A 27,250-nucleotide genomic window follows, 5' to 3' on the forward strand; every position below is an offset into this window, starting at 1 on the left:
AAGCGGATTGGTTGGTTGCTTATGTAACGCCGGCACGGTGGGGCGGGGGGGGAGGAGGAGGAGGGAGACAGAGGGTAAGCGAGAAGTTGGAACTCTGGGATTTGTAGTCCGCATGGTCTCCCTCCTTCCTCGAAAGAAAGTCTCGCGCTTGGCCTGACGGGAAACCGCGTCCAGCTTCGAGGCGCTTCCCCCCGCCCGCCGTCGCCTCGCTTGGGGGACTACGGCTCCCAAGGTGCACCGGGTGCGCACGCGCGGGCTCATTTCCAACTCCCCCCGCCCCTCTCCCCGTCTGTGATAAACAGTGCCGCCGAGGCGCCTGCTCTCGTGGCGGAGCGCTCAGTTCTGAGCGAGAATCGGCGGCGAGCGGGAGGGCCCTCAGGGCGGGCGGTACCACCGAGAGAGAGATCGAGGCGCGGGCAAAGCCGCCGCTCGGGCCGCGCCACCTTTCGGGCGAGGACCGGGGGAGATCGCCGCGCGGGTCCGATCGTCGGCCGGTGATGTGGCGGCGCTGAGGGCGGCCGGAGCCCCGGAGCGTCGCCATCATGGCGGAGCCGGCGGGGAGCCCCTCAGCGGCGGAGTCTCCCTCGGTGGCGGCGGCTTTGGATCCGGAGTTCCCCCCTCAGAGCCGGCCGCGCTCTTGCACTTGGCCGCTGCCCCGGCCGGAGCTGGCGGCGACCGACACGGAGCCCGGGGCAGCGCCCGGCAGCGGGCTGGGGAGCCCTGAGGAGCCGGCCGGGGTGGCGGCGGCCGGGGCAGCGGCGGCCGCGGCGCCGGGAGGCGGCGGCGGGTCCGGCGGAGCGCGGAAGAGCGGCGGCGGCGGCGGCGGCGGCGGCGGGTCCGGCGGCGGGGCGCGTCGCAACGCCTGGGGCAGCCAGTCTTACGCGGACCTCATCAGCCAAGCCATCGAGAGCGCCCCTGACAAGCGCCTGACGCTGGCGCAGATCTACGAGTGGATGGTCCGCTCCGTGCCTTACTTCCGCGACAAGGGTGACAGCAACAGCTCCGCCGGATGGAAGGTGAGTCCCCGGGGGTGGCGAGGGGGCAAGAAGTGGCTTCGTGGGGAAAGGGAGACAGCAGAAAACCAGCCGACAACAACAAAGCAAGAGAACACGCCGCGGGGTTGATTCGGTTTGTTATCCACCTACGCCGCTTTACATTCGTAAAGCAGCTTACAAACAGAAGACAGCAACAGCACAATGTGCCCGCCTAAGTTACTGCACTCGGAGTAGACGCATCGGAATCAGCTAACCCAAATTGAGCCGTACCCAGTTATTTCGGTGGGGCTGATCGGGAGTGGGGGTGGCATATTAGATGCAAGCCTATATCCACGCCGCTTTCCATTCGCATGAATTGCAAAGTGGCTAGCAAAGAGAAAACAACAACAGCATAATGTGCCCCACTAAGTTACTGCACTTGATATAAACCCATCAGAATCAGCGGGCCGAAATTGAGTCATGCCCAGTTATTTCGGTGGGTCTGAACTGGAGTGGAGCTGGCATATTGGATGTGATCCTGTAATTTGGGCAGTTCTTCTGCTTAGTAAGGCCACAAGAGAGTGTGCAGGATCTTAAGTTTTCTCCCGAACCCATCCAGCAAAGTGGTGAACAAAGCATCTGGGCTCTCTCGACCCTGCCACCTTCCTTCTCCAGTTTGCTTTGTTCACCATCTAGCCCAGGGGTAAGCAAACTTTTCCAGCAGGGAGCCGGTCCACTGTCCTTCACACCTTGTGGGGGCCCGGACTATATTTTGGGAGAAATGAACAAATTCCTATGCCCCGCAAATAACCCAGAGATGCATTTTAAATAAAAGCACACATTCTACTCACATAAAAACACCAGGCAGGCCCCACAAATAACCCAGAGATGCATTTTAAATAAAAGAACACATTGTACTCCGGCTGCCAGCCGGATTGTGAAGGCAATTTGCCTTAGTTTGCCTACCCATGATCTAGCCTGCTGAACAATTCTGAGGAGCTCCAGTGCCTATGTGATGTTTTTGCCATTCCAAATAATAGCAAATGGTTCAGATTTGGATTTTGGATACTTTTCTTATGGTCCATTGTGGCTACATTTTATGCCCATGGATGATAGTGTTCCTGTGGTGTGCTTAAGTGTGCTGCCTCCTGTGCTCTTGTTTCAGGAGCCATTGCAACATTCCTGTAAGGTAGGCCAGTATTATCTTTCCTGTCTTGCAGAGATGGAAGCCTGAGTGAGTGTTGTTGACCGCTGAGTATGGTGAAAGGGAGATTGAAGCTGACTGCTTCCTGATTATTTGTTGCTAAGCTACATGGAGCTATGACACTTCTACCTTTTCTTCCTTATCTCTCTTTCCACATCCCCCAACATCCCTGTGTTTATTCTTATATACTACATTTCCAAGCCATTTTTCTGCCAGGGCACCCAAAGGCATATAGTGGCATGTGGTCTGAAAGACAAATACAGAATGCAAATACAGGAGGAGAAAAGAATACCTTTTCTTGGCAGGGTTTCTGTATCATCCTGAACCAACATTTTAATGCTTGGCAGATTATGCTTCCACCTTGCTTTACCAGCAACATCTTGACTTTGTGGCTTTTCATAATAAAAGTTTTAGGATACTGCCCCTTTGCTTTTAGAATTTTTTTGAGACCAAAGACCTCAACAGGTGACACTTTTTCTTGACAGAGCTGCTGTGCCAGTGTTAAAGGCACTTGAAAGAATTAAAAGGTGGAGACATCAGGGGATTGGGCACTGTCAGATTTTTACATGGAACCGTGTATAGCAGAGATTTTCAACCTTTTTGAGTCCATGGCTCCCTTGACCAGCTACATTCTTTCTACGGCTCCCCTCTGGGGAAACACGTTCTGGGTCTCAGAAGCCCAGTTATGTCACACCCTCCCTCGTAGAGTGTTCCCTCAGCCTCCTCTCCTCTCCCCTCTCCCTAGGAGTTCTCGGGGCAGCCGCCGCCTCCACCCCTGGTCTCTGAGCTCCCCCCCCAAACAAAGGTGCCTGCTCCCTGGCCTGCCCCAGAAGCCCCATTCGCCTCTGGAGCTTGTAGCCAGGGCTGCTGCAACAAACAGCCACACAAGCCTTTGGAAGGTTGAGACGCAAGAGGGCATCAGAGGAGGGAGAGAAGAAAAGAGGGACAGAGGCCAATGTTGCCTGTGGCACCCTAGCTATCATTCAAGGCACCCCAGGGGGCCACGGTACACTGGTTGAGAACCACAGGTGCATAGTATTGCGCTGGCACTGGGATTATTAGTCAGCCTGCAAGCCAATTTCCAGTGCCAGCTAGGGAGGCATGGGAAAAGCATTCATCTCTTGCACAGAACATGAATGCGGAGTGTTGGAGAGAGAGGATAGTAAATAAACCTTGTCCGTACAAAGGAGTCTGCTTCCTCTTGCGACCGATTGTGGTAGGGACTTTGGAGCTCCTAGATTTTAACTCTTCTACAGTTTTTGATCCACATGGAGAGGCTGCTGGATTTGACTTGGTGTATTTCTACATGTGCTAGTAATGTTGACTTCTGCAGGGTGGCTCTCTGAACAAAGGGGTGGATTGGTTCAGTCTCCTTTTTCCTGTGTCACAACACTGGCCTGATTACTGTGTGATGTCCCAGATACCCATAGTTTAGCTAAATTCCAAGGGAAAACAGTTAACAGAGGATAGCCTTTTCTGAAGCTGTCATCTGTGCTGGATTAGGGAAATCTTGTTGCCAGAAATTGGGAGGATGATAGTAAAAACGCTGTCGTTAGGGACTGAAAATATTCTGGAAATGTTCTCTCATCCTCCCCCCACCTCCTTCCTGCACATACCGTATTTACTCAAATCTAATGCTCACCTTTTTTGGCCAAATTACATTGCAAAAAATACAGTGCGCATTAGATTCGATGGCACATTTACATTCTCCAGCAAATCCTTTTTTTGTTTCAAGGTTCTGAAAATTGAGGTGCGCATTAGAGTCAATGCTGCGTTAGACTTGAGTAAATATGGTAGCTGATGTCTTCTAAAAACATAGTTTTAGACAGGAATTTGGGGAGATGGGGAGAAGGAATTCCAGCTTTGTTCTGTTCCATACAATTTTCTCTTATATGAATTTCTTTAAATAATCTGTTAGTCCAGACATGCCTTCTTCATCCTGGTGCCCTCCAGATGTTTTGGGTTATGTTTCCCATCAGCCTGACCATGCTTCCTGGGGCAGATGAAAGTTGTACCCAGAGGGCAGCAGGTTGGGCAAAGGTGGTCTAGAATGACTCTTTTTACCTAGGCAAACCTTGCCTTGGATCAGCCTAAATATTTATCTGGGCCAGCAGTGCCTCTGATAGTATCTAATAAAGGGTAGTGAGCAAGTATTAGGAGATGCACTTGGGGGGTTTCACAGCTGACTACTTCCCCACCCCATGTGTGTCTTTTCCTTCTTCCCTCCAGTGTGACCCTTAAGTTCACTTTGTTTCAGCACTTCCAAGAAAGGCCACTCCCTGCCCCCTTTGTAAATGTTCTCAGAGATTTCTTGGAAAGGCACGAGCTTGATCTGGAACTCTAGGCCAAGCTGCTGTGGAAGACCAAGTGTCACTTGAATAGTTTTCAATACTGGGCTTCAGTTCTTTGTCACCCAGCTGCGTTGATACTCAGTATAAATAACTCCTTCATAGCATGCATTCCTGGCTCACACAACCCTTCCTTCAGAACAAGAACTCCGGGCAGAGAGGGAACATGCATGCTCTGTGCTGAGGAAGTTCAGTAAGGCTGAAAAGGCACTTAGAACGATCACTCTTTCTTTCAGATATGAGCCTTATTTGTCCTAAAAATGGGAAATGCCTGTATTAAAGGGAGTTGGCTCCTTTAGCGGCTTCATATGAGGTAGCTGTCCCGCTCTCACAGGCCTATTCAGAATCCCAGAATAGCATCACATGCCAAAACGATCTACTCCTTGCAAGCTCGCATTTAAAGTACGGTGGTACCTCGGGTTACATACGCTTCAGGTTACAGACTCCGCTAACCCAGAAATAGTGCTTCAGGTTAAGAACTTTGCTTCATGATAAGAACAGAAATCGTGCTCCGGCGGCGCAGCGGCAGCAGCAGGAGGCCCCATTAGCTAAAGTGGTGCTTCAGGTTAAGAACAGTTTCAGGTTAAGTACGGACCTCCGGAACAAATTAAGTACTTAACCCGAGGTACCACTGTAGTAACAAAAAAATACTCTTTTGCTTTAGAAGCACATGGACTTGCTTTGATTTCGGAGTTAATTTCCCCTCTTTTGCAAATACAGACAACTACCCTGTAGTTTATTCTGTGGTGCAGAAGCTTGCCTGAGGATGTCCCATAGGCTTCAAGGCTCAGCAGAACTTGAACTTGGTTACCTGTGTTCATATCTATCACACTGGCTGCCTTTAGTTTCTTTAGTCAATTCTCATTGTCCTCCACCCCCCTCAAACCCCGTCCACCAAGTAAATGAAGATGTTCTGTTAGTGAAAGATGAATTAACAACAATCCTACAAGCAGACTCTGTACAGTTTCTTCCCGTCCTTTATTCTGCAGGATTCCCTTGTATGGATAGACAGTTAATGAAAGGTTTTGTTCTAAAGCAATTGAAACACATGTTTTGGCAGTGAGAACTGTTTTGAGCTGTCACTTATGCCAGGCATCTCCCATACAGGTGCCAGGAATATGGTTAAAGTCCCTTTCCCAGTGCTTGTGCTTTTAGCACGGGAAACACAAGGATTTGCCAACAATATTGTGCCTTAATATTTATTTATTTTCTATCTTTAGAGAAGCATTCTGTATCATGCCAGTGAATCTGAGCACTGTAGTTAGGCCTGAACAACATAGACTATAAAATTAATCCCATCCAATCGACTAGAATGTGGTCTAACTCCCCCCCCCCCCCCAAATCCATCTCAACTAAAAGAAAATACCGTAGATTCCGGTGTATTAGGCGACTGGGCAGCTTCCTCCCGGCGTGGAGCCCACCGCCCACTGCTGCTGCCCAGCGAAGCTGTCACCGCTGCAGCAGTGGGTGGTGGGCTCCATGTTGGGAGGAAGCTGCCCAGCGAAGCTGGCTTAGCATCACTGGGCAGCTTTGTCGGTCAGCTTCCTCCCGGTGCGGAGCAGATCCCGCTGCCCACTGCAGCCATACGCGGCATATAAGACGACCCCCGACTTTTTAACCTCTTTTCCGGGGTTAAAAAGTCATCTTATGCGCCAGAATCTATGGTAACTCACCCTGAAACTCACTTACCAATGGTACCTAACACAAGGTAAACTAGGGCTGAGACGCCCAGGATCCTCACCAAAATGCTGGAGAGGCTGCACCTCCATAGGCACATACCTTCACATGTGGTGGTAATGTCCAAAAATCCAACCAGTCATACAAGAACACCAGTCATACAAGAAATATGCAAAATAAATAAGTAGGTATTAGAAGTCACCCCAGAACTGGCCTTACGCAACATTGTCCAAGTTAATAATGCCCACTCACATTATGCAGAGCTCATAACCCACCTAATCTCAGCAGCCAGAAGCCTCATAGCCAGACACTGGAGAGACTTGTCAGGAGTAAACATGGGCAAATGATATCAAACAGTATGGGAAACGGCCTCACTAGAAAAGCTAACCAATAAACTGAAACTGACATGGGGATAAATGGAAGAAGATGTTCTCACTCCAGTATGGTTCCCCTTCATCACATACACAGCCCAACAAGAATCTACCAACAGTGTACAAATCATTCTGGCTAACGACCAAAAAATCCACCCTCTCACACACATAAACAACTCTCACTACAACCAACCAAAGACAACCAACCAAACTCTAGGCTACCCCCAACCTCTCTCACCACCAAGGAAACATAAGTGAACGGAAAGAGAACCCATACAAGTGACGCTGACACAAAACCCCACATACACACTAAGTAAAGAAAATAAGCATTACCACCTGACCCCACCCCTCTCACCATCCCCTCCCTCTTTCCCCTTCTTTTCTTACTGACCTTATACTGCATGCAACACTCATGTCTCACAACAAATGTAACTGATCTGTAGAAAATGCAACTTGAGAAAAGAGACAATGCACATATTTTTTAAACTAAAATCTTCAATAAATTTTTTTTTAAAGGGAAGGATGTTATAGCATTCGTGTATGTCTATAGACTCTTGTGCAATTTTCTTGATGAATCATGAAGCATTTTAAATATTTTCGGCTTTGAATGCTGCTTGGGTAAAGCTATACTTTGTATCTGTTAAATGGAAGCAAAACATTTCTATTGGTTTCATAGTAGGACTGTTAAAAGATTGGCACAAGATATCAGATTCTGCCCCAATCTTATAGAAACTTTCATACGTTGGCTTATTGCACCAGCTACTGTCTCAGGAAACTGCCTTAAGGATCCCTACACTTGACTGACTGAGCTCAGGCAAGATGGGATTGGCAAGTCCAAATTAATAGGGACAAGAGGGAAATTACTAAGTAGTTAGGCTGCATAAATTTCAGGGTAATGATTTATTGGTTATCCCCACTCACTGTGGCTGTCTTCACTCTTGTAGAGTCACCTGCCTCTATCAGAGTGCAAGCTTATAAGCTTACAGGGAAAAGTGGCTTTCTTTTAGAATGGAAACCCACAGATGTAGCAAAGAGAACAGTACAGTCATACCTCGGGTTGAAGTTGCTTCAGGTTGAGTGTTTTCAGGTTGTGCTCCACGGCAACCCGGAAGTAACGGAATGCGTTACTTCTGGGTTTCGCTGCTCGTGCATGCGCAGATGGTCAAAATGATGTCATGCGCAGAAGCGGCGAATCACAACAAGCACAGACGCGGGTTGCGTTCTGCTCTGGATGCAAACGGGGCTCTGGAACGGATCCCGTTCGTATCCAGAGGTACCACTGTACTCTGAAAAAATGGTATGTGAGAATCACCATACACCAGAAATCATCGAAGTTGATTTCCTCTACTTAGCTTGGACATCCTCCTTGTAAACCCAGTGTGTTTCTTCATTTGCAAGGCACTTATTGGGGAATGCCAAGAAAGGCACTTCCAATTTTTCATTGATCAGAGGCTGTTCTTGTGTGCTGCTTTATGCCGGTGTGGATAGCTGTTTGCTTGGCTTCTTTCTGTGTATGGAATTTTATGACTTGTATCATTCCCAAAACAAGATGATTTAAGTAGAAGATTTGGACATAATTCTCTTGGGTAGGTAAGCACCAAAGAGGTAAACTATACTTTGAGCACTGCTTCATATTAAATGTTGATGTTCAGGAGTAGGTGTGGTACAGTGGTACCCCGCAAGACGAACGCCTCGCAAGACGGAAAACCCGCTAGACGAAAGGGTTTTCCGTTTTGGAGGCGCTTCGCAAAACGAATTTCCCTATGGGCTTGGTTCGCAAGACGACAGCCCATAGGGAAATCTCAGGGACAGCGGGGAAGCGCAGCGCGTCTTCCCCACTGTCCTCGGACCTCCTCCAAAGCCTGGCGGCTGGGCAGGGACACCTCCTCCCGCCGCCGCCGGGCTTCGGAAGGCTCCTCCGAAGCCGGGCGGGGGGGGAGGGAAGACCTGCCGCCGCCGCCCGGCTTCGGAACGGTGCTCCGAAGCCGGGCGGGGGGGAGGGAAGACCTGCCGCCGCCGCCCGGCTTCGGAACGGTGCTCCGAAGCCGGGCGGGGGGGAGGGAAGACCTGCCGCCGCCGCCCGGCTTCGGAACGGTGCTCCGAAGCCGGGCGGGGGGGAGGGAAGACCTGCCGCCGCCGCCCGGCTTCGGAACGGTGCTCCGAAGCTGGGCGGTGGGGGGAGGGAACACCTTCTGAAGGCGGGCGGGGGGCGAAAGTCTTTGCTCCCCCCTGCCTGCCTGTCCCGGACGGCTTTTGAAGGCAGGGGGGAGCAAAGACTTTCGCCCCCCGCCCGCCTTCAGAAGAGGTCCAGGACCTCTTCTGAAGGCTGGCGGGGGGCGAAAGTCTTTGTCCCCCCTGCCTGCCTTCCCAGGGGCTTTTAAATTGCCCCGGACAGCGGAGAAGTCCTCCGCTGTCCCGGGGCGATTTTAAAATGCCGCCCGCCAGCATTTTAAGATCGCCCGGACAGCGGAGAAGTCCTCCGCTGTCCCGGGGTTTTTTAAAATGCTGGGGGTGGGAAGAAAAGCCCTTGCCCCCCCCCCCAGCCTTCAGAAGAGGTCCGGGGACAGACTGTCCCCGGACCTGGTCTGAAGGCGGTTTCCCTAGGAACACATTAATTGATTTTCAATGCATTCCTATGGGAAACCGTGCATCGCAAGACGAAAAACTCGCAAGACGAAGAGACTTGCGGAACGAATTAATTTCGTCTTGCGAGGCACCACTGTACATTGGAAAGGGTTCCCTCACAACACCTGGGCTTGTCTGACTCAAACAGTTCTGTTGAAGCTTTGCAAAAGTTATGTTTTTGATATGCAAGTTACATGCATATTGGTGGGCCCAGCCTACAAGCATCTCACTTACAGTGCATGCCAGCTGGCAGATGAGATGGGTGATGAATGGAAATATACTGTATTAGAAAAAGATGAGGTGGCAAGCACAGTAGCACAATCCTATCCCAGTAATATTTTTGGGCATCTTTGCTAGGGAACCCACAGAGAGTATCTGCTCTGAGGTGTTGTCAGCCATGCCTATTCCTGAGTGAACTCTAGATTAAAAGCAGGGTGTGCTTAACTGAACAAGGACGGAACAGGACAAACATGCCCCACCCCAGAGCCATTTGGGTGCAGAGTCCCAGAGGGCACTTTCCCACTCCCTCCTCACATTGCTTGCTCTTCATAACTCAAGCTGAATTGTCTTGGAAAACCTTGGTGCTGTTTCTGCCAGTTTTTGAAAGAAGCTGTTTTCCCTGAAGAGAGCATGTGTAGAGGTTGGCCTGCAGCTGTACTGAGCCCCAGTATAACTGCTTCCAGGTGCTTATACTGTGCCACCAGTTGTCCATATGAAGTGACTCTCCACCCACTATCTTTTGGCTTTTGTGCCTCTTGTCCATAAGACTTGATTTTGGGTTAAACATTCTACAGAACATGTTGTGCACAGCCCCAACTTTTTACTCCCTTCCTGGCTGTGAAAGGAGAACTTAACTGGCACTAGGATCTTTGTATGAAAAGATAGTAGATTTGCCTATGAGCTGTGTGTGGTGTGTCCTAGGTTTAGGTAAACTAACTTATTTGCAACTTGGGAACCTTTAGTGCTTTGCATTATTAGGGTTAGTGTTGGAGGAAGGGAGGAAGAGCAGTGTTCTTGTGCTTTTAACAGTTGTGGCAGGCAGAATGTCAGCAGGTTAAGCTTGTTCTAGTATGGAAATACTAGGAACTTAGTTAGCATAACTTTTGATGACCTCCTTCTTTGCAGACCTCAGTAGTATGGAGGTCAGAATCCCACCGTAAGGTAGAATAATCACTTGAGGGAGGGAGGCTTGTGCTCTGCGATGTTGTGGGTTGGAGAAATTTCAGTTGCAGGCTTGTGTACTATACTTACAGATATAGGAAGAACGTGTCTGCTAGATCAGGCCTAAGGCCAATGTAGTCCAGCATCCTGTTCTTGTAGTGACCAACCAGATTCCTTTGGGGAACCCACAAGCAACACCTGAGTGCAACAGCCACTCTCCTCGTATATTCCCTAGCAAGTGGCATTCAGAGGCATCCTGGCCATGGCAGCTTTGAGGGAAATAACCTACTGTTACTGTGGTAACAACTTTTTTGTCAAGTTCTTCCTCAAGCTTCACTTTTTTCTGTGAAGCCTTTCTTCCCCAAGTCTTTTCTAACAACTGCAAAGCTAGCTAATTGCACTTACCCGTTGTCATCAGCTGCCCTTGCCTTCTTCCACTGTTCCCCTTTCTGTTAGACTTTAGATTGTCAGGATCTCATTTGCTATCAAACATCACCTACATTCAGTGGTGGAGCTTCATGCTCCACCGGGGTGGGGTGGAGAGCAGGTGGGGCAGGACTGGCGTGCACCCCGGGGGCGTGGCACACTGCCTGTGGGGGCGTGGTGCCCAGCGCAGGGCAGGGGGCAGCTGTGATGGCACCCCACCGGGATCATGCTGCCGGGGTGGTGCGCTCCCCCCGCACTCCTCTTCCTCTGCCAGTGCCTACATTAGCACTCTGTTAAAAGGTAGGTAGCTATGAGGGAAGGGATGCTTTCTAATGCTGAAATTCTTCCAGCTGCATTGGAGAGAGTGCAAGCTGCTGCTTTGGCTTGGAGGTAGGGCTTGCCATTTGATATGGGAGGTGCCTTTCATTCCTCCCAGGAAAGTCAATGAGTATTTGGCACATCAAACTTTATTTGAAAACATCATTTTCTGTCTGTCCTGGTGAGGACAATTTGCCCCCAGCTTGCTGCCAAATTCCTCACACATTTGAGGAGTTCCAAACAGGTACTAGCACCCTGGCATTTAAGAACCACACCAGAGGTTCCTGAAAAACAGTCAATATGTGCTGTCAAAATAGTATTTGCTTTAAGATGGCTGATGTGTGAGGCCTTTATTGCTTTTTCCTCTGCCCCTCATCATCACAGAACTTAGAATCACAGAATTGTAGAGCTGGAAGAGACCCTAAGGCTCATCTAGTCCAACCTCTGCAATGCAGGAATATGCAGCTGTCCCATATGGGGATTGAACCTGCAACGTTGGCATTATCAGCACCATGCTCTAACCAGCTGAGCTATCCAAGTTGATGTCATAAAATATATTTATAATTCAGAAAGTTTGAATTAGAGTTGGGTGAGGGGAGAGTTGAGGGTCAGCAGAGACTGAGCATTAATAATAAGAGCCTGTTCAAGACTGTTACCCCATTAAAACTGTACTATCTATTAACTACACTTCGATACAAATAGTATTTATTTATTTATTTATTTATTTATTCATTCATTCATTCATTCATTCATTCCCCCACCCATCTGGCTGAGTTTCCCCAGCCACTCTGGGCGGCTTCCAATCGAGTGTTAAAAACAATACAGCATTTAAAAACAATACAGCATTTTCAAATTAGAACAAAGAGTGGGGAAAGTATTTTCAAATTTGGTGCTTGATCAAGTGCTTGATCAAGTAACTGAGATACTGTAGCCTCCCCGCTTCCCACACTCAAACAACCACTTACCACAGGGGTCAGCAAACTTATTCATGAGGGGGCTGGCCCACTGTCACTCAGACTTTGTGGGGGGCCGGACTATATTTTGAAAAATATAAATACCCTGCAAGCTGGTCCCACAGCTGGCTCTGGACCTGGAGGAGGAACGCACTCTGCATGCGCTCAGAAGTGTGTCTCGCGCCGCCCGCCCACCGCTGTTGTTGACGAGCAGCAGCTGCTCCATTGGCCTTGGAGCTCCCAGGTGGCGTGCACCACGTGCTGCAGCCCGTCATCCAAGGCCAGGGGGGCGGCAGGCAGGGCAGGCAGCGCGCAGCGTGCCCTCCAGCTGCTCCAGTGCGGCTGCTGAGTGTGCCACCTGCAGCAGCGCCGAGCCGGACGCCAGGCATGGGGCCAGCAGGCGCACCAAGCTCTGGCTGAAGCCCTGCGACGTGCCTGTCACAATGCCCATGGCGTGGCCCAGACCTGCCACCTGCCCTCCGGCCTCTCCATCCATGGCTGCGCCGGGTTTGCCTCAGCGAACTTCCTGCAGCCAATCCGAAGCTGCGCCAGTGCCGCTGCCTGCCCAGAGGCATCCACGGCTTCGGCTTGGCTGCAGGAGCTTTCTGCAGCCAATCCAAAGCCATGCCAGCGTCGCAGAAGTCAGTCCCTGCGCGGCGAGGCATCCGCGGCTTCTTTTCAAGGAAATGCTGTGCCGTGCCAGTTTAGCTCAGTGTGGGGACTGACCGAGCGGGCAGCAGGGTCCACGGGCTGGATTTACGAGCCTGGTGGGCTGCATCCGGCCCCCGGACCATAGTTTGCTGACCCCTGACTTACTATAAATGATCAGGAAGGCTTTGTGGTTGGTATGGTATCTGATTTCCTAATCGATCAGTTATATTGCTATATTTGTTTTTGAACACACACACAATCACATATATGGGGTATATAGATTTTGCGCAACTCTGCCCAGATTTTTTTGTTTGACCCCCTCAGGACTCCTCTTGTGTTTTACTTGCTGGCTTTTGTTTTCTTCTACTTTGGGTCCTGATGTCTCTTAATGACTAGATTTAGCTATTATTGTAGAAGCCAAGTATGATAAGTCTGTTGTACCAGAAGAGCACTGTGCTGAAACTGTTTTTTTTTAAACCCTATAAAACCATAAGTAGCTCCAGCTCACTATAATTTTACAGACAGTCTCCTTCCATATATTCCATGACAACCAGCAATTAGAATGAAATTGGATTGCCCTATTAGTAGCTTCATGAAACACACATGTACTATGTCCAAATGGCGAGGGTATAGCAAGAGGCATTCAAGGTGGCTGTTCTTCCCTCTGAACTCTCTCTGAAACATGGGCTTTTTTGTTTTGCAAAGAGGATATATGGGTAGCCTGGGATTAAACCAGTAGGAAGGTATTTAAATTGATTGTGTCACTCTGATGTATTTTATCTCTTTCAAAAACAAGTGGATTATCTGCTCCGCCACACAGAGCCTTGGAGGTGTAGTGGAGTGCTTGGACTGTAAATCTAGATACGTGTAATAGAAAGCACTTCTCACTAGTATTCTCAGCAAAATGTAGAAAAACCAAGCCTACCTAGGAACGCCCTGTGGTGGCTTGTTTTTGTGAATGTTCAGACAGCCTTTGTGTGTGGTTGAAAGTGCTGTTGGAATCACTTTGTCACAGAGCAATAGAGTAGGGGGAAAGTGAGTGTTGGAAACATGTTCACTAACTGGGAGCCTGCAAACCCTCAATTTGCGTTAAATACCATTTAGCTAGAAACATAGTTGAGTCTAGTCATGTGGTAGTTCCAAGCTTTTTATCTTTTCGCCAAGTTTGCTTTGGATGCTCCAAAGATTGCTTGCTCCATAATAATAAGAAAATAATAATAATAATAATAATAATAATAATAATAATACAGTGGTACCTCTGGATGCAAACGGGATCTGTTCCGGAGTCCCGTTCGCATCCTAAAGCGAACGCAACCTGCTTCTGCGCGAGTCGCGATATGCCGCTTCCGCGCATGTGCGCGATGTCATTTTGAGCGTCTGCGCATGCGCGAGTGGCGAAACCCGAAAGTAACGCATTCTGTTACTTCCGGGTCACCACAGAGCATAACCTGAAAATGCTCAAGCTGAAGCATATTTAACCCGAGGTGTGACTGTAATAATAATCCTTTATTTCATCTGTAGTTTCAGAACTAGTATGGTAATTCTAAACTGGGCAACCCTTGAACTCTGGATTTTTAGAGAACGTTGTGTTGGGGTTCTACCTTAACTACCTCCTGGATATTCTTACTGGGGTGACTGTGGCTAAGGCACTGGGTTGCCTGAGCCACAGTCTAGTGCTGAAGGGACATTGCTTGGTGGTAGAACATTTCTTTGCATGCAGAAACCCCCAGGACCAGTCTCCAGATAGAACAGGAAATGACTGTTGTCTGAAACCCCAGAAAGTTGTTGCCAATCAGTATAGACAGTAATGAGCTAGATGAACCCCAGGGTAGTTTTCCATGTTCTAGCTGTCTGTGCTGTCATGCCTTGGTTTCTGAACTTATTAAAACCAGCATACTAAAAAATACTGTACAGTATTATCTTCATCAGAGAAGCTAAGGCAGGGGTCAGCAAACTTTTTCAGCAGGGGGCTGGTCCACTGTCCCTCAGACCTTGTGGGGAGCCTAACTATATTTTGGAAAAAAAATATGAATTCCTATGCCCCACAAATAACCCAGAGGTGCATTTTAAATAAAAGGACACATTCTACTCATATAAAAACACCAGGCAGGCCCCACAGATAAACCAGAGCTAAGGTATGGGTAGGCAAACTAAGCCCCAGGGGCCAGATCTGGCCCAATCGCCTTCTAAATCTGGCCCGTGGACAGTCCAGGAATCAGCATGTTTTTACATGAGTAGAATGTGCGCTTATATTTAAAATGCATCTCTGGGTTATTTGTGGGGCATAGGAATTCGTTCATTTCCCCCCAAAAAATATAGTCCGGCCCCCCACAAGTTCTGAGGGACAGTGGACTGGCCCTCTGCTGAAAAAGTTTGCTGGCCCCTGAGCTAAGGCTTGATAGTTTCATCCTGTAGTTCCAGAACAGTTCTGCTGTTGGGCCGAGGACATCTCTTGACGCAAGGCTTAGCACACTGTGGTTCTGTCTGAGGAGGCCCGTTACCCAGAAACAAAACCTTACTACTCTTCCTAGGAAGTTACATGCTGTTCTAAACCTCTTGGTTTCAAGTCACTCTGAAGCATGTGGAGCCAAAGTCTTGTGGTTATGCAATTAAACTGCAGTCGTTCCTTTTGGGGAGGGAGGGTGGCTCCTGTTGGTCAGCTGGTTGACTCACTCCCTGTGGGGCGGGGCTGTGCGGCAACTTGCAGCTTGTAAACCACTGGGAGGGAAAATAATTATTCCATTCTAAATCAAGGGCAGCTATGGCACGACTATGGGGTGGTGGTGGGTTTTTTCTTATTTGCAAAAGCTGCAGAAGAGATATTTGGAAGCCAGAGACCTCCAGGCCATAGTTGTCAACTTTTCCCTTTTCTTGCGAGGAATCCTGTTCGGAATAAGGGAATTTCCCTTTAAAAAAGGGAAACGTTGACAGCTGTGCTCCAAGCTGGTGTAGCTGTTTGCAAAGGCTTTGAAAACAGCATTGTGTATTGGAATACACAAACTTCTGGTGGTGTAGGCACAGTTGAGGTTAATGACCAGTTCATGGAATTGCTTATTCTGTCACTAAGTCACTGATCCAGCATGCTTCCCAGTTTGGAAGAGAAATCAGCATTTTCAGGGTTCACCCTTGCGCCAAAAGAGGCTTAGGTCAGTTGAAATTGAGGACTTGTATTTTAATGGCCCCAGCTGGGCTATCTTCTATTTCACTTGGGCTTGATGGGAAAAGTAAGCTATGGGAATAGTTCTCTGAATATTCCACACAACTGGAGTTGGAATCTTCCATTGTTAATGCCTTCTTGGAATTTGATCTGATATCAGCCGAGATGGCCACCCAGAAGAGATGGGAATGTGGCACAACACAGTGATTGGGTTGGCAGCTGATTCCCTTGGCAGTCAAAAGCTGGTGATTGCAAATCAGTTGGGAGTAGGAAACAGTGTTAGAAACTCAGATAAATAAACTAGGTGCCAAATGGCTTCTTAAACCAAGGTTGCAATCGCCAAAATGGAATGTCTAGTTACCATATTGGGGCCAGATGGCTCTAAAGTAAATTTTTTCAAATGATGGACTGACTGTGATTGATGCTCAGTTAAACATCTGGCTGGTTCAGATGTTTGAGCTTTGAGAACTTAAAGAAGAAAAGTCACTTGATTCGGGCACAGTCCACATATATATTCCGACCTCTCTTTTTTTAATGGTAACTGCTCCTGCTCAGGCTGCACAGAAAAAGCATTTTGGTTCCAGAAATTTATTCTGATAGTGCAGATAAAATATAACTGACATAATTCAACAGGATGGGGTATTAGGGTGTGAAAGCATTCCAGATCCAATGATCCCCAGATGGTGGAGGTGCCATCCTGGTGCCCAGGCATCTTCACTTGGTCACAAGTGGTCGGAAGCCAGATGCAAAATGCACCTGGTGCCTGGCTAGTTTTGAACACTGGTAGGAAGGCAAAGTATGTAGAGGGGGACTTACATGCAGAGGATTGAAAGAACAACTTTTTATGTAAATGTCTTATTGCAATTTTTATAATAAAGGAAAACATTCAAATTGTTTGAAGAAAATAGGATAAAATATAAAAGAGGGAAATAAAAAGGGAAGGGGAAAAAAAGAATAAGGAGCATACAAACATAAAATGCATATTCATGTTCTCAAATGTTCTTTGCACTCAAGTAAATGATTACAGTTTCATTTCAATGAATTTGTAAAGACATTAGAAATTATCCTAAAGTATCCCTCAGTAATGATGCTCAGGTCAGTGGTAGCCTTCAATCATGTTACATTTGCAGCACATAAGAAAGAAAGGAAAAGCAACTTTCCTGGAAAGTGCCTTTTTTGTTGGTTGGATTACATCTCTGTCTCATTTGTTTAGATAGTTTTTCCATGAGGGCAGCTGTGAAAGGACAACTCACTGCATGACTGTTGGCTCACTGCTGTACCCTGCTTCCTGGATATTCCTTCATATTTATGTTGGTTTGAACTTCCCAAGCAGAAGTTCCCAAACATCTTTGCTTACTGTGGGAAAGGCAAATTGCCTTTTCTGTCACCTTAGTCTCTGATGTCAGTCTTAAAAGGCTGGGTGCAGTTTTTTTTCTAGATTGGTATAGAAAAAAAAGGCATGTTCATGGACTTTTATGCCAAGCAATGCCTCTTCCTTTTTGTTTTTTGCTAAAGTCTATGTTGAGCAAGGACACAGAACCTGTGACAACTTCCCCCTCCCCCAGATCTTGTTGCTCTTGAATGTCCATCACTCATAAACCAACATGACCAGTGGCCAAGGGTGATGGGAGTTACAGGCCTGAAATTCAGTGTGGGGCTTCATGAGAGAGGGCATTCTCAGTCCAGGCTCCTCTATTATGGAATCTGCCCCCCCCCCAAACAAGGCTGGTACACACTATTATGCATTTTGTGAGTTTACCCAGGCCTTTGGATTAATTATTGTTGCTGATTTGCTCTGAATGTTAACTCTTTTCATTATTCATTCATTCATTCATTCATTCATTCGTGTGTTACAGTGCTTAATGTAACTCTCTGGGATGCACATTTTTTTTAAAAATAAAGAGTGGGCTAAACATAGTTTAAGTACATAAATTAAATATGGGGGTGAGAGTAAAAGATTGTCCATATCTGCTTGAGAGAGGAGAATGGTCTAATGCAGGGTTTCCCAAACTTGGATCTCCAGTTGTTTTTTGACTATAGCTCCCATTATCCCTAGCTAGCAGGACCAGTGGTCAGGGATGATGGGAGTTGGAGTCCTAAAGCAGCTGGAGACCCACGTTTGGGAAGCCCTGGTCTAATGGGCTGTATGGGAATGATGCTAACACACTGCCCTTTCCCACTTCCTTCCAGAACTCCATCCGACACAACCTCTCCCTGCATAGCAAGTTCATTAAAGTGCACAACGAGGCTACAGGGAAGAGCTCTTGGTGGATGCTGAATCCAGAAGGCGGCAAGAGTGGAAAGGCCCCACGGAGGAGAGCGGCCTCCATGGACAACAGCAGCAAGCTGGTCAAGCCCAGAGGAAAAGCTCCCAGGAAGAAGGCAGCCATGCCAGTGGCCCCGGAATCTACTGCCGACAGCCCAGGCTCCCAGTACTCCAAGTGGCCTGGCAGCCCTTCTTCCAGAAGCAACGAGGACTCTGATGTGTGGACCAGCATCCGGCCTCGGACCAGCTCCAATGCCAGCACCATCAGTGCAAGGCTTTCCCCCATCCTAACTGAGCCAGATGACCTTGGAGATGAGGCGCTTCTTCCATCCCTTGTCTACTCCAGCGCATCTAGCAGTGTCCCACCCACAGTGACAGAGGAGCTGGAACTCATTGACGGCCTGAATCTGATGTCATCAAGCTCATCCTTGCTGTCAACTCAGCAGCCTTCTCCAGGTGGTCTGGCACAGAGGAATCCCAGTTTCTCCTTGCAAAGCCAGAGCTCAGCTGCTCAGGCGTCGTCATTTGGCAGCTCCCTCTTCAACCCTGTTGATATCTCTCTACACAGCTCTGCCAGCCACTTCTCTGGCCCACAGACCCTGGAAGCCCTCCTGACATCCAACTCACCACCACCCAGTGATGTGATGATGACACAGGTAGATCCGATCCTCCCGCAGAGCGGAGGCAGGTTGAACAGCCAGACATTTCTGCTTCTGGGGGAGCAGTCCTCCAAAAACATGATGAGGCCAGTTAACCCATTAAGAAAGCCTCCGGAGCAGCAGCTGGAGTCGGTTGGCACTGCTTCCTTGCCGACTGCATTTTCAATGGCATCTCCTCAGAATACAGTCAGCCTGTCAGCTTTGAAGGCACCGGGCTCCACACAGCCTGCCCAGGCGGTCCAGCTGGGCACCCAGCCATTTCTGTCTGCAGCTACATTTGCCCCCTGTGGAGGCAATCAGGACAGATTGCCCAATGATTTGGACGATATGTACATGGAAAACCTTGAATGTGATGTGGATTACATAATCAACACTGACCTCATGGATGGAGAAGGACTGGACTTCAATTTTGAACCCATTCCATCTGCTCCCAGCTATCCCAACACGTCACAGGCCTCCAACCATACCTGGGTACCCAGTTAACTTCAGGATTGACAAAGGTAGGTGGATGTATGCAACCCACACTTCTCCAGCCTGGTGCCCTCCAGATGTTTTGCACTACAACTCCAATCCCTGCACTTTCCTATTTCAGATTGTCACAGGTTCTGAAAAGTCACAGCGGTGAGGGTTACCCCTACTATCAGGAGTGAGCCAGTAGTAAATCACATGAAATAAGTGAATTTAACTCTTTATTAGAAAAACAACAACAGGATCTGCACAGGAGTGTCAGGCCTAATGAGCATTAGCAAGTTTTCTTTGGTTGCAGACTCTGAAGGTCCCTCCTTCCTAGCAGCTGCCTAATTCCTCTCCTCGCCCAGGTCTCCCCAAGCAATCTGAGCCTGCACCTGCATGGCACTAATTTACTGCCTCGACCCATTATACCTGAAGGAGCATCTCCACCCCCATTGTTCAGCCTGGACACTGAGCTGCCTCCTCCAACAGTCTTCTGTTGGTTCCCTCACTGTGAGAAGTGAAGTTACAGGGAACCAGGCAGATGTCAAGGAGATAAAGAACTACATAACCTTTAGAAGACCTCTGAAGGCAGCCCTGTATAGGGAAGTTTTTCGTTTGATATTTTACTATGTTTTAGGGACACGGGTGGTGCTGTGGTCTAAACCACAGAGCCTAGGGCTTGCTGATTGAAAGGTTGGCAGTTCGAATCCTGTTCGAACTCCTGTTGCTCGGTCCCTGCTCCTGCCCACCTAGCAGTTCAAAAGCACGTCAGAGTGCAAGTAGATAAATAGGTCTGGCGGGAAGTTAAATGGTGTTTTCATGCACTGTTCTGGTTTACCAGAAGCGGCTTTGTCATGCTGGCCACATGACCTGGAAGCTGTTTGCGGACAAACGCCGGCTCCCTCGGCCTGTAGAGCGAGATGAGCGCGCAACCCGAGTCGTCCGCAGCTGTTACCTTTACCTTTATATATGTTGTAAGCCTCCCAGAGTGACTGTGGAAACCCAGCCAGATGGGTGGGGGTTATAAATAATAAAATTATTATTATTGTTTAAAAAAAAAATTCTCCTCCACCCTCTTCATGCCTCTCCTGGTTCTGGGAGACTGGGGCGGGGGGAGGTTGCCACAGCAAGAAGGGGAAACAGACATCTGTGACTCTTCACCAGCCTGACTCATCTCTGCGTCTTGGCTTCCCTCAACCCACTCTCCTGCTTCAGCTTCAGCTTCTGCCTCTGAGTCTGGACTGCTCTCTGCCACAGACTCTCCCAGTTCTCTAAGCCCTGTTACCTCTTCAGCTTCCAGCACCTCCTTTTCCCCATCTTCTCCCTCTCATCGCCATCCCACACCAATTCCTGGCTCTGAGGCTTTTACCATTGGAAGTTCTCCAGCTGGTTCTGCCCACCATTCCTCTGCATCCAATCAGTTCCTGACACCTACACAGGGCTGAAAAATAATTCAGGTATTGAGGTGCTGAATCAGAATCTCCAGCTTTGGTTTAATCCCACCAGCTGTTCTGCCATAAAGTGATTGCCTGGTCAAGCTAACAAACCGTGAGTGCTTAATACCTTAGAAAGTGTGAGGAACACAAGGAGTATGATATAATAATTCTCCATTCCATCCATCTCAGCATCTTTTTGATCCTGGTGCTGCTGTTAATATGGGCAGCACTAGCTATGACATTAAATTAATTTATTACATTGAATGTGTGCATCCTTTAAATACATAAAACCTAAATAGCCGTTGAGGGACCCATGAGAAGAATTTGGTCTAGACTAGAGCAGGGGTGGGGACACGGGTGGCGCTCTGGTCTAAACCACTGAGCCTCTTGGGCTTGCTGATCAGAAGGTTGGCAGTTTGAATCCCCATGACAGGGTGAGCTCCTGTTGCTCGGTCCCTGCTCCTGCCAACCTAGCAGTTCGAAAGCGCGCCAAAAGGGGCAAGTAGATAAATAGGTACCGCTCCGGCGGGAAGGCAAATGGTGTTTCCATGTGCTGCTCTGGTTTCACCAGAAGCAGCTTAATCATGCTGGCCACATGAGCCAGAAAAACTGTCTACGGACAAACGCCGGCTCCTTCGGCCTGTAAAGCGAGATGAGCGCCGCAACCCCAGAGTTGGCTGTGACTGGACCTAATGGTCAGGGGTCCTTTACCTTTTAGCGCAGGGATAGTCAGCCTTTTTATACCTACCGCCCACTAAGGCATCTTTCTTGATGGTAAAATTTCCTTACCACCCACCAGTGCTCGATGGAAGGAGGATTCAGCTTGTGCCATAGAACCCCCTACTACCCACCTAGAATCCTGAAACGCCCACTAGTGGGCGGCAGGGATCGGCCCATGGCAGCCACTTTGTGTGGGCACCCCACAGCACTTTTTTTGGTGTTTTATTTAGAAAAATAGCAAACCAATAAAGTTCTCAGTAAAAGCTGTTAGCAACAACTATTTAAAACATTCAAACACGATTGACATAAACAATAAAAAGAAAACAGAATAAAGCATTATGCATGTCTGGATAGGCTTGCATTACCTAACAAAAATGCTTTAAGGAGGTGCTGAAAAAAGCTCCCTGATGTCTGTAGGCAGGGAGTTCCAAGGCCACCCACCTGCCATATGGCATCAGACAATTCAAAGTTACAGCCAGAGGAGCAGGCACTGGCTTATTGCCAATCTTAGTACTGTAGTCCCACAGTGCTATGATTGGGAGAAGCGTTTCTGCTAGCTTTTCAGTGACAAAAAGCTGCCGTTAAGGCTTATATCCAATCTTAGCACCACATCCCTAACACTGGAGATAACCTTATTGGATCACAGCACTGTGATGCTAAGCTCTAAGACTCAAGAGCTCCCTTATTTCCACGCTTGGCACTTAGGATGTAGGTAAAAGGTAAAGGGACCCCTGACCATTAAGTCCAGTCATGGATGACTCTGGGATTGCGGTGCTCATCTCGCTTTGCTGGCTGAAGGAGCCAGTGTACAGCTTCCAGGTCATGTGGCCAGCATGACTAAGCTGCTTCTGGCAAACCAGAGCAGTGCACGGAAATGCCGTTTACGTTCCCGCTGGAGCGGTACCTGCTTATCTACTTGCACTTTGACGTGCTTTCGAACTACTAGGTTGGCAGGAGCAGGGACCGAGCAACGGGAGCTCACCCCGTTGAGGGTATTCGAACCGCCGACCTTCTGATCAGCAAGCCCTAGCCTCAGTGGTTTAACCCACAGCGCCACCCGCGTCTCCACTCTTGGCACTTAGGATGTAGATCAGATCAGATAATAAATCTCCACTATGCATGTAAAGTGACTGCCAGCTGGGCATCATTTGACCAAAAGGGCCTTGTGGGCCAAATTCAATGGTCTGGCAGTCCTAATTATTCATGTAGGCTGAACATCGCCAACTGTGGCAAAGATGGAAACTGACCAATTAAGAAATGCTTTTATTTAAGGGTCAGCGTATTGTGGACAAGCACATAGAAATTACTTTGCCTTCAAAAGTGTGCCATGTGTGGCCTAAAAGAAAAAAAAAGTCAACCTTTGTAAAGAACTTGTGAAGCTGTCTTTTCAGATTCATTGGAGAAAATCCACTATTGTCTACTCAGAATGGCTGCAGTTTTCCAGGATCAGACAGAACTCTTTCCCAGCTGTGCTGCCTGAGAATTCTTTACCTGGAGGTGCTGGGGAATGAGCCAGGGCCTAATGCATTCCATGCATTCAGTGCGCTGTCATTTTGCAAGGGCGCTTTCCATACTTCTCTGCCTGATCACCTGGATGCAGTTACTACCACAGGCAGTAAGGTGACTGACAGGCTGTTTGTAGACTCAGAACAGTAACTTCTCTGTAGCATTGCTTTCATAGATTTAGTGCCTGCTTCGGTCTTCAAGACAGTATTGCTAGCAGACCATTTCACATGTTTGATTCTGTTTCATACTTATTTTTGAGGATGACCAGGACATGGCAGAGAAGATGAGCTAATCCTCTCCCCCTCCCTCCTGGCCCAAAACTAGGGTAACCAGAAGTGTACGATACTTGTGGCCATATGACAGATGTGATGGGCAGCTGTGAGCTGTCGCTCTGTCTCACACCATCCCTCATCCCTTCCTTGAGTTCTGCTGAACTCTGATTTCTATTGCCATGTGCAGATAAAAGGGTTGCTTTGGATGGAAGGTGCTGATGGGCAGGAGGGTGCATATATGGAAGAAGGAGACTTCAAGGAAGTTGGAGCAGAAATGATACTGACGGCAGAATGAGCCTACGTAACAGGATGCATTTGAGGCCTTGAACCAAGAGGTGAAAAGAGTCTGGGTGTCCAAGAGGTTGTAGTAACACAATGCACAATCCCTGGGGCTTTGGGGCTAGAAGCAATCTGACAGTTGTGGATTAATATGGAGCCTCTGTTGGGGGCAGATTAACCTACATTTGCCTGGTGTGGGAGTCTTGAAGCTCGCAAACCTCTGTGGATTCAGGCTTTGGCTCTAAACTGGGAATCAGACCTTCAGAAATGGAGGTGCTCAAGGAACAGTGATACTAAATATCTGGAAACCGGAGTTCCCTCAAGGCTGGATGTTTCTTACTCTGTTGTGTGTATTTTCTGTTGTACATCCATGCGCAGTAGTGCACTAAGCATCTTCTCTCTCCCCCCTCCCCCCACAGTGCCCTTCTGGTCCTGGAGTTATCGCACTCCCAGAGGAGTCTGGAATGCAAGGAGCACCTGGTGTCCGTCTTACTGTTCTGCAAACCAGCTGGAAGCAAGGGCGAAGCAAACGGCAACTGGAAGAGAGAGAGATCCTGTTAAGTGCCACATCTTTTCCGGAGCCTACTGTTAAGCCCTGCAAGCCCCATCCAGGAGCCTGAGAAGAGGCCCAGGAAGTGCTCCACCCATGGCCAAAGACACTTCCTGCCCTTCATAAGCATTCTCCGGATTGATGGGGTTTTGGCCTGGCCGCGATAGGTCAGAGAGCTGTCTGAAGGGGGAGGGCTTTGAGCTGGCATCACCCCTCCAGCTGATCTCAGCCTCAACTCCCCTTTGACTTGACACCCTGTGGATGGGGTGAGAAGATAGTCTGTGAATCATGTGGCTGTCTGAGTTGAGAAGTCCCTCCCCTCTTGAGCACTTCCCTTGTTCCTTTTCTGATGGGAGCAGGTGGTGGTGAGGAGGAGGAGGAGGCTGAGGGAAGTAAAGTTGCCCTGTTTGGGGTGGTGGTGGTGGTGGGAAGCTGTAGAACTCATTATTGACTGTGCACCTGGCCTACAGGTGCCTTCTGGAAGTTAAGGCCCGGTCTGACCTTGTGAAGCCCTCACCTATGTGTTCTTGGGCAGCTCTTCCCCGAAACAGTGGCTCCCCCAAAGCAGGCAAGCAGGTGCTAAAAGCTGTTGCTAAGAAACCAAAATGATTTCTCTTTGGGTCCGTTTCTGGGCTGTTTTGTGTTGCAGCTGAGAAATGGAAAACCCATATCTGGCCTTAACCGGAGCCCTGATCTGCATTTCCCTTTTTCTAGTCCAGAAGGGCATTTTTCTACAGATGAACTATTTTGGAGGTTGCTTTTTCTTCTCCTCCCCCTGACATGGGCAGAAGGCAGGGCTTTCTGTGGCAGCCTTCAAACTGTATTATTTGTGTCTCTGTATTATGAGTGCCTTTCCTTCCCTCAGAGATGGCGCTACTGGCAGTAGCTGTTGCTTTTCAAAACTGCATCAAGAACAATGTGGCAACTCCTTGGGTGCATTTGCTGGGGGGTGGGAGTGGGAATGGGGAGAGAAGGGCACGGAAGCAGCTTTTGTTCTTTGGAATTGGGGCAGGTGGTGGAGTTGCACGTTATAGATAATTACCTGCAAAGCTAGCAGCAGATTAAATAGAAGCTTTTGTAAACCTTGGCGCGGGGTTGGGAAGAACTGTCTATATTTTAATGCAGAATCCTATGACGTTATTGGCTAAAAGTGCAGCCTGTTTTCTTGCAGCTTTACACCTTTTGATACCAGACAAAACACTAAAGCACACAAGGCCCAGGGATGGGTCTGAAGATGGGGTTATGGGACAGCTACCCTGCTGGGGGGAGGATGGGGAGGGGTCCTCCTTTCAACCTTGTGCTTTGCAGTAGCTAATTATGAATTGCCAGCAGGACATGTTGGGGTCCTCTAAGCCTTAGAATAGCTGGGTCACAGCTGCCACTGTGGATGCCTTTTGAGCCCTTGCCCACTTTGTGCAGAGCCCTGGCAGAGCGGTGGCTGGCTCAGGCCCACCTCTGCTGAGCAACTGTGACGGCCTTGGGTGGCTTGTCTGCTGTGAGCTTTCGCTGTTAAGCTTGGGAGGCAGAACAAATAAAATAACATCTAGGATTCTGAGGGTTGGGGGACCACTTTATTGCCATGAGAAAAGTACCGTGAGGAACCAGGGAAACTCCAGAGGAGATCTGGTAGCTCCTTGGATAGATGGGAGAATTAAGGGTGTCAGAAATGGGGACTGTGGGTGGATTCCTGTCTGGTATGGACCCGCTCAGGAAAGGGGTGATATTTGCAGGCTATTCTTTCTGCCCTGGGCATGTTGTGTTTGGAGTCTCACTTGAGCTACTGTAGGCGGGTGGGAGCAGGTGAGGCTTCAGCCCCCTGAAGCACTCTCAGGAAGGGCAAACAGCACAAGCCTTCTCTTCAGCCACTTACTTTCTAAAAAACTTTCCTCAGAGCCTTCCTTAGGTTAACAAAGGTCCTTTGTGGTTAGCACAGGGCAAAGGGTGTGTTCTGAAGCACATGTGCAGAATATGTCAGCTAGGGAGGCATGACTTGAGGAAGCACCCACGCTCCCCCTGCTTGCAGCAGCAGCCCTGGTCCTTGGTAGCACGCTCTTGCCGTTTCCTGCTGTGACCTCCAAGCGAGTCACACTAGGTGTTTGCAGGTTCAGCCCAGGCCCTGTCACCTCCCCTAGCTTAGAATGGCACTCCTGTCCTCTCCCAGCACACATGTAGAGCAGTTCCCTGACAGCCATTGCAGTAGTAGTAAGCCTACCTTTAAAAATGAGGGAAGCCAGCAGAGTTGAGCAGCAAGTGCTACGCAGTGGCAGGAACTAACCTGCTTCTGAGCCAGGGTTGCTCAGGGAAGTCCCCTGCCTCACTTTGCATGGCAGGCCTCAACCAGGTTGGGCTCGGGGAAGAAGCGTAAGTAACATGAAGGACTACATCCTCTAACTTAGAGTTGGTTAATTGTGTAAGAACTGCCACTGCTCTGCTTCACTTCTATGCCTAAGGTGGGCTACATCAAAGCCTTAGGGCCGTTCACACTAAAAAAGGGGTCAGTTGGTGATCTAAAGTACACGAAGGATGAACTGATCTGCATTAAGCAATTGTGAGCAGCCTCCCAGAACCCCTTGCTTCTTGTTGCCTTTTCCTCCCCAGCTGCTTCAGAGGACTCTGAGTAGGAAGGTGGGGCTGGCTTTGGTGCCTCAGAATAATTAAAAATGAAGGCAACAGAGTTGTGGTGCAGTGGTAGAATGCATTCCTCTTTGATGATCTTGGGCTCCTGCTAAGTTAGCTTGTCAAACAGTCGGCGGGGAAAGCTTTGGCAATTTGGGAGCAGCAGGGTGGAAGCTACGTGTTGGATATTTGTGCGTCTCTCAGGGTGGGCTGCTGAGGCCTCTTCTCCCCAGAAGTAATATCTAGACACAGCAGGTGACCTTCGGCTGGCCTCTTTCCAGGACAGACCTGTGGACTCCATGGGCAAAGAGGTCCATGCTGTGTGCCTGTTCTCCTTGGACTGCTCTGGTACAGTTGATGGCTTAGGGAGAAGCTGGTTCAAAACAGGCTTTTCCCTGTTTCTCCTGAGGAAGTGATCCCTCATGCTAATGCTCTATTTTGCTTTTGTCCTTTTGTAACCCGCTTTGAGGTTTTTTCTACAATCAAGCGGTATATAAATTTTATGAAATAAATAAAAAATAAATTGTAGCAATACAGTCTCTACCAGCGATCCCCCCCCCCCAAAAAAAACTGTTTGGAATGTGCTGGAGGTCAAAACGTGACAAATAAATATCTATAATCTCTATTA

At 48.6% G+C, this 27,250-nt stretch overlaps 1 protein-coding gene across 1 annotated transcript; it reads left to right on the forward strand.

Moving 5' to 3' along the window:
• Positions 1–295: 295 nt before the first annotated feature.
• On the forward strand, positions 296–27,250 carry FOXO4 (forkhead box O4). The gene is made up of 3 exons (XM_080990370.1): positions 296–1,016; positions 18,056–19,290; positions 23,876–27,250. The coding sequence occupies exons 1-2, from the start codon at positions 543–545 to the stop codon at positions 19,271–19,273; spliced, it is 1,692 nt and encodes a 563-aa protein (XP_080846496.1). The 5' UTR covers positions 296–542; the 3' UTR covers positions 19,274–19,290; positions 23,876–27,250.

This window comes from Podarcis pityusensis (genome assembly GCF_964106645.2).
Source record: "Podarcis pityusensis genome assembly, chromosome: Z".
NCBI classification, from domain to species: domain Eukaryota; kingdom Metazoa; phylum Chordata; class Lepidosauria; order Squamata; family Lacertidae; genus Podarcis; species Podarcis pityusensis.